The 13,457-nt window shown below is 53.9% G+C and overlaps 1 protein-coding gene across 4 annotated transcripts in view; it reads right to left on the bottom strand.

Moving 5' to 3' along the window:
- Positions 1-2,695: 2,695 nt before the first annotated feature.
- The window catches only part of CCDC57 (coiled-coil domain containing 57), a 107,588-nt gene continuing 96,826 nt past the window's right edge, over positions 2,696-13,457 (bottom strand). For all 4 annotated transcript variants that reach the window (XM_029213204.1, XM_029213205.1, XM_029213207.1 and 1 more), the window contains one exon: positions 2,696-2,898. In XM_029213204.1, the coding sequence (XP_029069037.1) occupies positions 2,696-2,898 (203 nt within the window). The remainder of the gene's footprint in view (positions 2,899-13,457) is intronic.

Below are 13,457 nucleotides of genomic sequence, written 5' to 3'. Positions count from 1 at the left end.
CGTAAGGACTGAAGGGCCGGCGTCCGGGACGAGCGAAGCCGGCCCGGGGCGTGGCTCGCTCTGCAGCCGCAGCCAATCGGGGGCCGGGGGCGTGCGCGCTGGACCAATGGCGGCGCGCGAGTGGGCGTTGCTAGGCGATAGGGTGATGGGCCGGCGCTGCGCGGGCCGCAGCGGGCGAGCGCGGTCGTTGACCCGGCCGAGGGCGCCCCGCGCGGGGTTACTGCCGGTCACCACAACGCAGCGCGGCTGGTCCTCCCTGCCTCGCCTCCCAAATTCGCAAGGCGGGCGCGGGGACCGGGGGGACGCTCCAGAGGCCGGGCAGGGGCTCCCCGCAGCCGGCCGCGGGGACGGGGCGCGGCCATCTGCCAAGCGGGCTCTGTACGGACACCTCTTGGTGTGATTTGAACAAAGGAGTCTCCCTGGGCAGAGGCACTCGCGCGCGCACGTGGCCTTTCTCACCCGCGGGCGCGCACACGCACCGGCGGAACTCTGCGTCTCCGCTCACCGGCGCGCCCTCCTTTGTAATTCCCCTGCTCTAATGTTTACCGAATTTACAAAAAACCCTTAACTTCCAGACCAAAAAGAAACAGACATCCCGTCTTGGGGTCAAGTGAGAGTCCAGGAAGACGGCCCTCCCGGACTGGTGGCCACGCCCTGCACCGCCCTGGCTATCTTCTGGGGCCACAGACAGACCCTTGTAAGGCCAATGGAGCCTTGGCAGTTCCCTGGGGCTGGTGCCCCGCAGCCTCATTGTCTTGAAATCAAACACTGCTGCGCTCCTCGCCTGGCTCCTTGGCAACCCCTCTTGCCTTGCCCTCCGAAGCTCAGGGGCTGTCAGTGGAGTGTGGCACTGTCCGCGGATGTTCAGGGACAACACAGAACGGACAGGCACGTCAAACCAGACAACATGGCTTCACGTGGCCACACGCCACCCCCCCACACACACAGTGCTCCCTAGGCCCCCAGGTAGTCCCAGGGCAGCTCCATACTCCCTGCTCTATTCTTCCCCTTGGCTTCATCATTGGGGGCTTCTGGTTCGCACACTGTGGAATAAAGGGCAGGACAGGAAAAGGTGAGAGAGGGCCCCGAGATCCCACAGCTGAATTGCTGTTCCGAACAACCTTTCTGTGGGATTTTCTTTTCCTTCCTACTTAAGACCTTTTCAGACACCTGGTAACCTGGACCAGGAGTGGCTGGACCGTGCTGCACAAACACCCACAAATCTTGGTGTCTTTTTTTTTTAAAGACCACGTCTTATTATTTATTTTAAAATATTTATTTATTTAGGCTGCACCGGGTCTCAGTTGTGGCCCGTGGGATCTTTGTTGTGGCGTGTGGGATTGGCATGCAGGATCTAGCCCCCCCACCAGGGATCGAACCCAGGCCCCCTGCATTGGGAGCATGGAGTCTTACCCACTAGACCACCAGGGAAGTCCCTAACTCTTGCTGTCTTAAGCTATCCTAGGCTCACTTCCTGCTGGTCAGTAGGGCTCTGCTTACTGCAGCCTGCCAGGAGCCCAGGTGATGGGACGATTACAGGCTGGGTGGCTGGGATTGAGTCCCTGGTTTGTACCACAGAGGTCTGGAGACTCATGGGCTTTGAAGTGCTTCTAGGGAAAGCGACAGGGCATCTCTCCTCACTTTTTCATCTAAAGGAAGTCATATGGCAACACCTCACTTAAAGGGCCACATGCCAGACACAGCAGAGCATAGAGACCCCCGCCACCCGGCAGCAAAGCTGTTCCCAGCGTGCTCCTTCCTGGCACATCAGAAGTGACCTGCCATTGCCTCCGCAGCTCCCCAAGCACTGCGCCCAGGATGAGCAGTGCATCTGTGGTTAGGACATCAATATGCCTGTGTAAATTTTGATCTTCCTTCATTCCACAGAGATCAAAGCCTGAAAACCTGATAAACAAGATGACATTCATGAAAGGTACACCTTCAAAGGGACCCGTGGGGGCTCTGCCCCCAGGTAGGCCAGGCCGAGCACCCAAGCATCGCTGGAGATCCTCATGTGGAGGGGCTGCCCACCTCTGCACCCAGCCAGGGTGCAGACCGGCAGGCCACACGCCTCGAAGGGCTGCCCTCTGCTCCTTCTTGGCGGGGGGACAGCTGTGAGTGAGGCAATGCTCTCCTCTTCCACAGAAATGTGCCCCCTCGGGAGGGCCGCCAACTGGCCACAAGCACACTGGCTGCCTGTCTTGTTCCAGGCCCCGTGAGTCCGGACCAGGCCCCAGGAGTAGCATGTGTAATGATGCCAAAAGCACTCATGGTCGAACCTTCGAATCACAAGAAACCTGGCCACGAGAGCCACACATGCAAAGCCCAGGAAATCTTTTACTGTCCTTCCCAAGTTAAAAGAACAATTCGGGGCTCTGCAATCGGTCCACGAGGTGCCTTAGCAGCACTGTGGAGGCTGCTCTTCAGTTCACTACACACACACACACACACACACACACACACACACACCCTCTGATATGGAGATAAAGCCACCAAGGAGGAGGAGGGGGAAGAGACCAAGATGGATTGGAAGGGAGGAGGAGGGGGGAAGGGGGAAGGGGGAAGGGGGAGGAGGAGGAGGAAGAAGGGGGATGAGAAGAAGGGGGAGGGGTGGGGAGGGGAGGGGGGGGGGGGAGGGAGGAAGGAATGAGAAGAAGGGGGAGGGGCGGGGGAGGGAGGAGGAGGGGCGGGGAGGTCAGTCCTTGGAGTTGTAGTTACGAATCTTGGGGGGCTGCTGGCAGCCTTTAGGTTTTGCAGGATGAACCCTGGGGTGTCTGGCAGGCTTGCCCCTTGCTTGGGCTTCCATCTTCATCCCTTCGACGGCAAAGGCCGCCCAAGGCACCAGGGAGCTCCCCTCGGGGTGTTGGAGGCTGTAGGCTGCTGGAGGTGCTGGGTGCTCTAGCAGTGAAGAGAAAAGAGAAAGGAGGGTGCGTCATCATGGGGCAGGAAGGGGCAGGACGCGGTGTGTACAGAGAGCTGGGTTCACTGAGTGCTAGTGGCTGAGCTGCTCGCCAGCAGGAACCAGAGACCCCATGCCTGCCCTGGTTCCTCGCAGGAGCCCATGCCGGGGCAACAGCTGTTCCTGGGGGTTCTGGCCCTGGTGTCCCCGCAAAGAAGGTCTGTGTGGGCATGTGCTCTCCAGATGCTCTGCAGGGCCTGGGCCTGCTCCTCCACTGGGCACTCAGGACATTTGGCCCTGAAAATGACATCTCCTGTCGTGCATATTTTGCAATAGGTCCCACGGAGGTACCAGGGTTAATGGTTGACTCACGACACTTCCCAGGCATTTCCCAGGCTGTCAACCACCCCCTGCCCTCTGGCCATGCTTGCCGGGCATCTCCAACCACGCAGCAGCCCCAACACGCGTGGCCAGGCACAGGCCAAGGACCCGGGAGCTGCACCACATGTCACAGGTATGGGCCAATGCTCCAGGGCAGCCCTTCCAAAATATTGGCAACGACTGTCTTTGCACTAGGGCACCATAGGTGATTTTTTAAAAAGTTCTTTGAGCTCTTCTCTATTTTCCTAGTTTTTAGAACTAAGAATGTATTTCTTTCTTTTTTTTTTTTTTTGTGGTACGCGGGCCTCTCACTGTTGTGGCCTCTCCCATTGAGGAGCACAGGCTCCGGACGCGCAGGCTTAGTGGCCATGGCTCACGGGCCCAGCCGCTCCACGGCATGTGGGATCTTCCCGGACTGGAGCACGAACCCATGTCCCCTGCATCGGCAGGCAGACTCTCAACCACTGCGCCACCAGGGAAGCCCTGTATTTCTTTTTTAAAAGTACCAAGAAGACGTACAAGAATGTGCTGTACAACATGGGGAATAGAGACAGTATTTTGTAATAACTGTAAATGGAGTGTAACCCTTTAAAAACTGTATAAAAAATAAAAAATAAAAATAAATAAAAAGCAATTGTGAGATGCAAGCTCAGGGGCGGCTCTCCTTCCTGGGCTGGCCCAGCAGGCAGGGCCAGGGTCTGGAGCTCCAGGAGGGTCTGCACTAAAAGACAATGCTGGGACTTCCCTGGCAGTCCAGTGGTTAAGACTCCATGCTTCCACTGCAGGGGGCACAGGTGCTATCCCTGTTGGGAACTAAGATCCCACATACCACATGGTGAGGCCAAAAAATAAATAAAATAAAATAAAAGACAATGCTGCCCCAGGGTGTAAAGACAGGTGGGGCCTGGCCAACTGGCACTGGCATCTCACACGTGTGACACACACTGCAGTGACGCACACCGTCTACCCAGTGTCACCGAGCCCACCCCCCTGGGTCTGGTGGTGGGACGCTGTGGGGAGAGGTCTGGAAGGCCTGCCCAGCGCATGGCCGCGTGCTGTACAGGTGGACGACAGGAACCAACCTGGGCAAGACTTGAGGCTGAGGACAGGCCAGCTGCACAGCCTCTGGAGGAAAAGAACAGTGCTGGTGTGGAGCTGGGAGATGGGAAAGGCCTGGGCTTTGAAAGCACACACACAGGGCTGCGTGCTGGGCTTCTTCCAGCGACTCCAGCACCATGAGCTCGGGGTCTGCCAGGGGCACCCAGGCCCTGGCCCCCTCTCTCATCTTGTGCTCTTTCTGCTCCTCTGGCCTCTGGAGATATCTGGAACCATTCCTCCTTTCCCGGAGCCTCCAGGGGTCACACCCACTGGCCTCCCCAGAGCCCTCAGCCCCAAAGCTGGGCCAGGTTCTGCTCTCCTCCTGCCCAGCGCCTCCGTGCGCTGGGTCCTGGAGTGGGGTGAGGATGTGCGTCCCTGGACGTCCCCAGGCTCCCTTCTGCTTCCACTGGCCATGGCTGCCTCTCCTTCTCTGGGAAAGCGCCCGTGTCTGTGGTTCTTAAACCCCAGACGAACTCCTCCTCTCTACACAGAGACACTCCCACCCCAGATGCCTTTACAAGTACTTATACAGGGATCTCTGGTCAGCTCCATGCTGCTCACTTGGTTTCCTCCTGGAATGCAGCGGCCACTGGGGAGGGGCAGGGTCAGGACCCTGACCGCTGTGATGCTGGGGGTCCTTCCCTATAACTCGAGGGAGCGGCCCCTTCAGGGGTTCTGTGGGCATGACCTGAGTCCATCCCAGAGTCTCCGCCTGGAGGCTCCTGGAGAAAGTGAGGTGGAGGGAGAAGGGCCAGCCCAGGCCCCAAGACCTTTGCTTGGGAGGCCAAGCTCCCTGTGCCCGGCTGTCAGGAGCTGTCTGCCAGTTCAGCCGGATGCCAGGCAGGTGGTTCCACTGTGTGCTGGGAGCACAGGCCAGGCAGACCCACCTATCTGCCTGCGGGCAGGGCCTCTGAGCCGAGGCTGGGAGGATGGCACAGGCGGCCTTGCAGGCTCTGGTTTTTGTCCCTGTCCTCGCAGTGTCACCCTGAGGGGGTGACTGGCTCCTCCAGGACAGGCTCCCGGGGCAGGGCAGTCCTGGCTCAGGCACGAAGCTGGACACCTCAGGCCTGCTCTCCTCAGGACACTCCCTGTGCCCGAGCCGTGGTCTCCGCTTGGTTAATTTGCTCCCTCACTCGGACCAGGAGCTGGTGTGTGGAAGCGAGGCTCCCACCGTGCTCTCTGCCTGCTCTCCCTTGCCTGACCTGCTCTGCTGTCTTTCTGCACTGGTTCTGATCAGGCTTCAGGGAAATCTGGGGGCACAGCACTTGCCTCTCATGGGCTGCTGGTCCAGCTCCAGCTCTCAGGAAGGTTCAGTGAGATGCCGAAGACCTCCCAGTATGAACCCGGGAGCAGGACGGGGGGCCCTGCAGGGGCTGACAGTGCCAAGGGGGGTGTGGGCCTGCACTTATGGTGGGTGGCCTTCCCCACAACCTTCCTGGCGCCTGTAATGACCTTGAGCCTGGAAGTTCTTGTGGACCAGCGCCCCGGGGGAAGTGGGCTAGTCTCCTGTCTCAGGGCCTCCTAGGGCTGGCTCTTTGAGCAGAGCTCTCTGGAGGCTCGGAGCTGCTGGTCAGCTCCCTTCTGAGTTGGCTTCTAGGCTGCCTGCTTTCAGGGTGACCCTGAGCACGCCTGCCAGGCCTGTAAGGGCAGTTGGAAGGGCTGGGGACTCAGCTGCACTCCTGAGAAAGGGGATATGGAGCCATGTCTGCCGTGGCTCTCCAGAGCCTTCACTGGAGCTGGGTGGCTGCTCTAGACGCAGGTACCAGTTGTGGCCTTGGCCACAGGGGACGAGGCCTCCTCAGGCTCACTTCAGCCTCAGCTGCCCTAGCCAGTCCTTCCCTCTCCTCTCTGGGTGACCACCTCTGCGTGCCGGCGGCCCCTCGTTTCTGTCGAGACCTCTCTCTTGCTTCCCTGGGAGCCCCTTAAGCCCCAAAGTTCAACATTTCTCAAATTGGGGGAATGACACCCCCAGGTCTCCTCGTGGATCAGTGGTTAAAAGTTAGATTCCGTTACACTCCTCACCCCCAAATCCTTCCAAGGCTTCCCACCACTGTTGGGATAGAGCCCCAAGCCTTCCGTGTATGATGGGTGTGGATGGTGGGCATGACCTGGACCCCGAGCAGCCCGGCCCTGCCGGGAGCTGCTGCTGGCCCCTGGTGCAGAGGCTCTGGGAGGACACTCCCAGGCCCGACTCTACTCAGCAGGGTGGAGGAGGGGCAGGCAGGAAACGCCAGATCCTTCAGGGTCCTGTAGCCACCCCCAGCCTTGGGCTGGGGACGCTGCCCCGACCAACCTGGTTAACAGAGCAGCATCACCACTCCTCCCCCTCCCTTCCTGAAGTTAAGGCCTGACACTAACCCCTAACCGCTCCTGCTTACCATCATTTTGGGGGTACCTCCTCTCTGGTTCTGGGCTCATCCAGGACTGTCTGCTAGCGCCCCTCAGTGTGGCCCAGTGTGGTTTCCATCTTGGGCTTTGGGAAGGGCTGCCGGGCCGCAGGGTGCCAGGACTTGGGCAGGGGACTTAGCAGAAATACCCTGTGGCAGAGGACGTGAGGAGAGCCGGCACCGCCTCCATGGTGACTCTACCCCTTTTCGGGGCCTGTCTGAGCCCCAGCTCCCCAGAGGAGAGGGGCTGGCAGAGGCCAGGTCAGGTGGGCAGGCACCAGGCACATGGGTGCAGGCGTGGGCAAGGAGGAAATGGCACCAGGACAGAGGTCAGGGCAGTGGGGGCTGGGGTCAGGTGGCAGAAAGCAGAGGCTGGGCCACCAAGCCTGGCTGGGTCCCTCCTTTGGAGGGAAGAGGGCTGGCGGGGCTGCCTGGCCGGGGGGGGGGAGCCGAGTGCCCAGGCTGCACCCAGAGAGCCTGTGTCCTCTGTAAGGCATGTGTGGGGACAGCAGGGAGGGCACAGATGAGCACATGGGGTGGGGTAGATTCTGATCTGCCTTCTTTCCAGAGATCAAAGACTGAAAACCTGATAAACAAGATGACATTCATGAAAGGTACACTTTCAAAGGGACCTGTGGGGGCTCTGCCCCCAGGTAGGCCAGGCCGGGCACCCAAGCACCACTGGAGATCCTCATGTGGAGGGGCTGCCCACCTCTGCACCCAGCCAGGGTGCGGACCGGCAGGCCACACGCCTCGAAGGGCTGCCCTCTGCTCCTTCTTGGCGGGGGGACAGCTGTGAGTGAGGCAATGCTCTCCTATTCCACAGAAACGTGCCCCCTCGGGAGGGCCACCAATTAGCCACAAGCACACTGGCTGCCTGCCTTGTTCCAGGCCCCGTGAGTCCGGACCAGGCTCCAGGCGATGAGCCTGAGGACCCTGTGGGCTGCTTTGGGTCCCCACCCCCGCAAACACCACCCCCCACCCCCTTCAGGAGGAGAGGCCAGTGACAGTCGTGCCCTGCGGGGCGGGCGGCCAGCGGCAGTGAGCTCTGTGCAGACCTACTGCGTGTCCGGTAGCTCCCCACAGCTTCTCTGCTGCTCCCTGTCTGATTTCAGCCCAAGTGGGAGGCCTGAGGCTGGCAAAGAGGCCAGGAGGCCTCTCCAGGGGCCTGGGCTGCCAGAACGACTGACCGTGTGAGCAGAAGTGTGGCATTTGCCGAGTGCCTCCACGGTGCCAGGCCTGGCTCCAGGCGAAGCTTCCTGGGCACACACCTGCCTCACGCCCGGCCCCTACACAGGGGCTGCGGGACCCCCGTCCTGACACAGAGGTGGTGCAGCTGGGCCGAGAGCAAAAGTCCAGGACCGTCAACCTGCAGCCGCTGGGCTGGAAGCAAGAATGCAGCTCTTGCCCCTCTGTCAGGCCTCCCTTGGGCACTGCCAGGAGGAGGGTGCCTGTGCAGCTCTGAACGCCTGACCCACGTCCCACCCCATGAATTGGGAGCCCCTTCTGTAGATGGCTGGGCTTTTCTGCCCATCTGCAGAGTTCCCTCAGTCCCCATGTGGACCAGGGAGGCCCAGCCCTGGTCGTAGAGTGAACCCCGAAACCCACATGTTTATAGCAGGGTCTGTGGAGAGCTAAACAACAGAATTTTATGCTACGAGATTTCCTGCTCACTTGTGTGTGACATCTGTAGTTCAGGATTGTAACTGGCTCTCTATTTTACACTAAAATATAAATGGAGTAGCATGTGTAATGATGCCAAAATCACTCAGGGCTGAACCTTCGAATCACAAGAAACCTGGCCACGAGAGCCACACGTGCAAAGCCCAGGAAATCTTTTACTGTCTTTCCCAAGTTAAAAAACAAATCCCTCATTTCCCAGGATTAGTTACATTGTTATTATGCTTACTTGAGGACTGAACAGCATTCTTACAGGATGTTGATGGAGGACAGAATCTGTCACACACAAACTTTAAATCCCTATAGGGATGCAGGCACGAGGGGTTCTCAGACAAGTGGGATACAAATTCTGGTTCAATATAAGGATCCACACTGAGAATACTCTTGGGAGGAGTGCTTACAGAAGGAGAAAAGCAAATCCCGAAGAAGCTGCCAGAGACGTTAGAAATAGAGAAATCAAACCCATGCAGACCCACAACGACCCAAAATGAGAATTCCAGACACTGTGGCTGTGATGGGGTGGGGCAGCCGGTCATGGGGAGGAGGGGAGTGGGTAAAGAACGTGCCTATGGTGGGGGAACAGGAAAGTGGTAACAAGTGTGAGAAATCAGTAGGGCTGCGTGAACATGGTGTGAGTGAGTGAAATTACCCTAGGGTAAAAGTAGAATTTGTAACTTACAGCGCAGCAGCAGAAAACTTGATTTCTCCAATGAAAGGCAGGAATGTAGAAAAAAGAAACAGAAAGTAAATAAATGGGAAGTAAATAATATGTAGAATTAAGCCCAATGATAAGAACTAAATAAACATAAATGAGTTAAGCTCAGCAACGAAGAAAAAAATTCTCAAATTGGATTAAAAAAAACAAACAGGACTTCCCTGGTGGCACAGTGCTTAAGAATCCGCCTGCCAATGCAGGGGACACAGGCTTGATCCCTGCTCCGGGAAGATCCCACATGCCGCGGAGCAACCAAACCCGTGCGCCACAACTACTGAGCCTGCCTTCTAAAGCCTGCGAGCCATAACTACTGAGCCCACGTGCCACAACTACTGAAGCCTGTGCGCCTAGAGACCGTGCTCCGCAACGAGAGAAGCCACCGCAATGAGAAGCCCGCACACCACAACGAAGAGTAGCCCCTGCTCACCGCAACTAGAGAAAGCCCGCGTGCAGCAACGAAGACCCAACGCAGCCAAAAATAAATAAATAAATAAATTTATATTAAAAAAACAACAACAAGATCCAACAAAATGTTGTATAAAAGACCCATTTAAAACAAAAGACAGGGAATTCCCTGGCAGTCCAGTGTCCAGTGGTTAGGACTCTGTGCTTCCACTGCTGGGGGCCTGGGTTTGATTGATCCCTGGTTGAGGAACTAAGATGTCCCAAGCCGTGTGGTGAGGCCAAAAGAAAACAAACATAAAAATTGAAAACAAAACAAAACAAAAAATAGAATTAGGCACAAAGTGTCATAAGGGGCAAAGAAGAACTCTGTGTTCTGGTGAAGGGACAACTTCAAAACATATCAAATGACATCTGACAGAGCTGCAGAGCAAAATAGATAATCCAAAACAGGTAGGTGAAGGTTTTAATCACCCCTGTTGATCACAAACCCACACAGAGATGGCAAAAACTTAGTCAATGGAATAATTACCTTGAGTTATTAGACACAGAGACGTCTAAACTAATAGGCAGATAATACATTTTTTTTTTTTTTTTGGCCAAACACAGTCCACACACAGAATCAGACCACATATCAGGTCACAGAACAAGTCTCAATTCATTCCAAATAAAATACAATAAAATTAGAAATCAACATCTAAATTCCCCCAAATTTCTTCTGCCTTGAAACTGACTAATGTATTACTGAATGATCCTTGAGTTATACAGGAAATCAAATAGTGAATTAAAAAATATTTAGAATTGAATCTCAGAATTTGTAGGACAGAGCTGAAACAGCTTTAAATACACTTATCTGGAAACACTAACAGTTAAAACTACCAGGAGATGAGCTAGCCTCCAATGGGAGAAGTGGGAGAGTAAGGAACAGAACAAACTTGGGAACAGGAAAAAGGATGTCACAGCGTTAAAGGCAAGTTTCAGTGACATAGAATCTCCAAGAAAACAAACAGCACAGAGTATCAACAGAACCCAAACTGCTATCTGCAGAGATTAATAAGATTAACCTCTGCCAAGACTGATCCAAAAAAGGGAGAGAAAATGAACATGGCAGGGGAATAACTGGGTAAAAATGAATGTTATAAAGACCTACTCACGAGTAAGTTAACAAAATCTAGATGAAATGGAAAGTTACAAAACCATTTGAAATGTCCAACAATTATTAAGAAAATTGAAATGATGATCAAAAACTTCCCTCCCCAAAGACCGGTGGCTCAGATGGCTTTACAGGAGGTTCTACTGAATTTTCAAAGAAACCAAAATTTCAAGGAATAGTCAATTTCTATCTTATTCCAATTATTCAGAAAAGTAGAAAAAGAGCGAAAGCTACCCAGCTCATTTTATAAGTAATCTACATTCCCAAACCAGATAAGGACCACCCAAGAAAAAATTACAGGCCCGTTTAACTCATAAATGTAGCTATAAAAACTGTATATAAACATTAGCAAATCAAATCAAATAAGTATTAAAAATATATCATTATCAAGTATAGTTTATCCCAGTAATGCAAAGCTGTTTCAATATCAGAAAATCTACCACCATATTTCACCGCAATAAGCAAAAAAAAAATATGATTATCATAATCAATGCAGAAAAACAGCTGATGAGGTTTAACACTTACTTATGATGAAAACTCTTAGTAAATCAAGAATGTAGGGGCTTCCCTGGTGGCTCAGTGGTTAAGAATCTGCCTGCCAATGTAAGGGACATGGGTTCGAGCCCTGGTCCGGGAAGATCCCACATACCACGGAGCAACTAATCCCGTGCACTGCAACTACTGAGCCTGCACTGTAGAGCCCGTGAGCCACAACTACTGAGCCTGCGCACCACAACTACTGAGCCTGTGCTCTAGAGCCTGCAAGCCACAGCTACTGAAGCCCACATGCATAGAGCCCATGCTCCACAACAAGAGAAGCCACCACAATGAGAAGCCCTCACACTGAAAGGAAGAGTAGCCCCCGCTCGCCGCAACTAGAGAAAGCCCACGTGCAGCAACAAAGACCCAACTCAGCCAAAAATAAATAAATAAATAAATTTATTTTGAAAAAAAAAGAATGTAAGGGAAGGGATTTCCTTGGTGGCGTAGTGGTTAGGACTCTGCACTCCCAATGCAGGGGGCCGATCCCTGGTCCAGGAACTAGACTCCACATGCATGCCGCAACTAAGAGTTCACATGCCACAACTAAGGAGCCGGTGAGCTGCAACTAAGGAGCCTGCCTGCCTGCTGCAACTAAGACCCAATGCAACCAAAAAAAAAAAAAAAAAGGAAAAAATTTTAACTTGATAGATGTTGTATTTTAAAAACACACAGCAATCACTTTATTTAGTGGAAAACTAGTCTCAATCTCCTCAACTCAGAGAATGAGACAAGATGTCCATGATGACACTCCTGTTAATATGATTCCAGGGCCCCAACCAGCTCTGTAAGGAAAGCAAACTAAATAGGACTATAAGTACTGAAGGGAAGAAACACTCACTATTTGAAGACAGCAAGATCATCCACTTAGGGAAAAAAGCACCAAAGACAAACTATTAGTGTTAATGTGGAAGTTCAGCAAGGGGGGTGGACAGATCAGCCTGCTTACTACAGAGCACTTCTCTACAGAACTGTAACCATCTAATAAATAGGATAAAGTACTGGAAATAGCAAGAAAACTCTAAACCAGCCTGCCACCTGTTTTGTAAATGAAGTCTCACTGGGATGCAGCCGGATGCCTTGTCATCGTTGTCTGTGGCCAGAGGGTGGCCACTATTTCCACTGCTGCTTCTGCCTCCAGCACCTGGGGGCCTTCCCTCAGCGAAGGAGGATCTAGGCCACCCTCTCTTTACAAAGTGAGTGTGAAATCTGCAGTGTTCTCCAGAGAGCAAATGACCGCTTATGAATCAAGAAACCAGAAGTGGGTTTGTTCTATACACTGATTCTAATGGTTTTTAAAGTTGAGGTACTATTTCTTTAAACAAAATCTTGAGTGCAGGCCTGCAGGGAAGGGCAGCTCTGGCTGGGATGAGGGTAGGAAGCCAGAGGCTCCTTCATCCCTCCCACCCCCCAGGGCTCTCGAGGCCCTTCCGAGAGGCCCTGGGGCCCGCTAAGAGGGCACTGTTGACAGTAATGACCTCCCCTAGGAGTCCTGAGTGCCACAGTGGAGGATAATTAAGAGAGCCTGAGTAAACTGATAGGAATTACAAGAATTCTGCAAGGACCTGCAGCGGCCATCAAATGTGAGGCAAGTTGACAATGGTGTCTTTCTCACTTTGGCCCTTCTTGGGTTTGCCTGTGACAGACGCAGATCTCCTAGACTACAAACTGAGACTGGAAGGGACCATGGGGCAGGAGAGAGACAGAATGTAGACAGCAGAACATAGAGAGCAGAAGCTCCCAGCTGCTGTCTGGGTGATGCTAAACACAGGAGATCCTTTGCTGTTTTTTTTAAAAAAATAACTTCTATTGAGCTATAATTTACAAACAATAAAATGTACCCATTTTAAGTGTGCATTTCAATGGGTTGTAGAAAATGTATATATCCATGTATGTGGAACATTTCCATCACTCCAAACATCCCTACCCCCGGCCCTAAGCAACCACCAATCTGCTTTCTGTCATTACTGACTGTATGGCTCGTTTCTAGAAAAAGCATACACTAGGTACTGTTTTTTTTTTTTTTTCTTGCGGTACTCGGGCCTCTCACTGTTGTGGTCCCCGCTGCGGAGCACAGGCTCCGGACGCGCAGGCTCAGCGGCCATGGCTCACGGGCCCAGCCGCTCCGCGGCACGTGGGATCCTCCCGGACCAGGGCACGAACCCGTGTCCCCCGCATCGTCAGGCGGACTCTCAACCACTG

This window comes from Monodon monoceros, unplaced genomic scaffold (genome assembly GCF_005190385.1).
Source record: "Monodon monoceros isolate NGI ecotype Baffin Bay Population unplaced genomic scaffold, NGI_Narwhal_1 Super_Scaffold_9, whole genome shotgun sequence".
NCBI lineage: Eukaryota > Metazoa > Chordata > Mammalia > Artiodactyla > Monodontidae > Monodon > Monodon monoceros.
The sequence above is the reverse complement of the archived record's forward strand: the minus strand, read 5'-3'. Positions and strand labels throughout refer to the sequence as shown.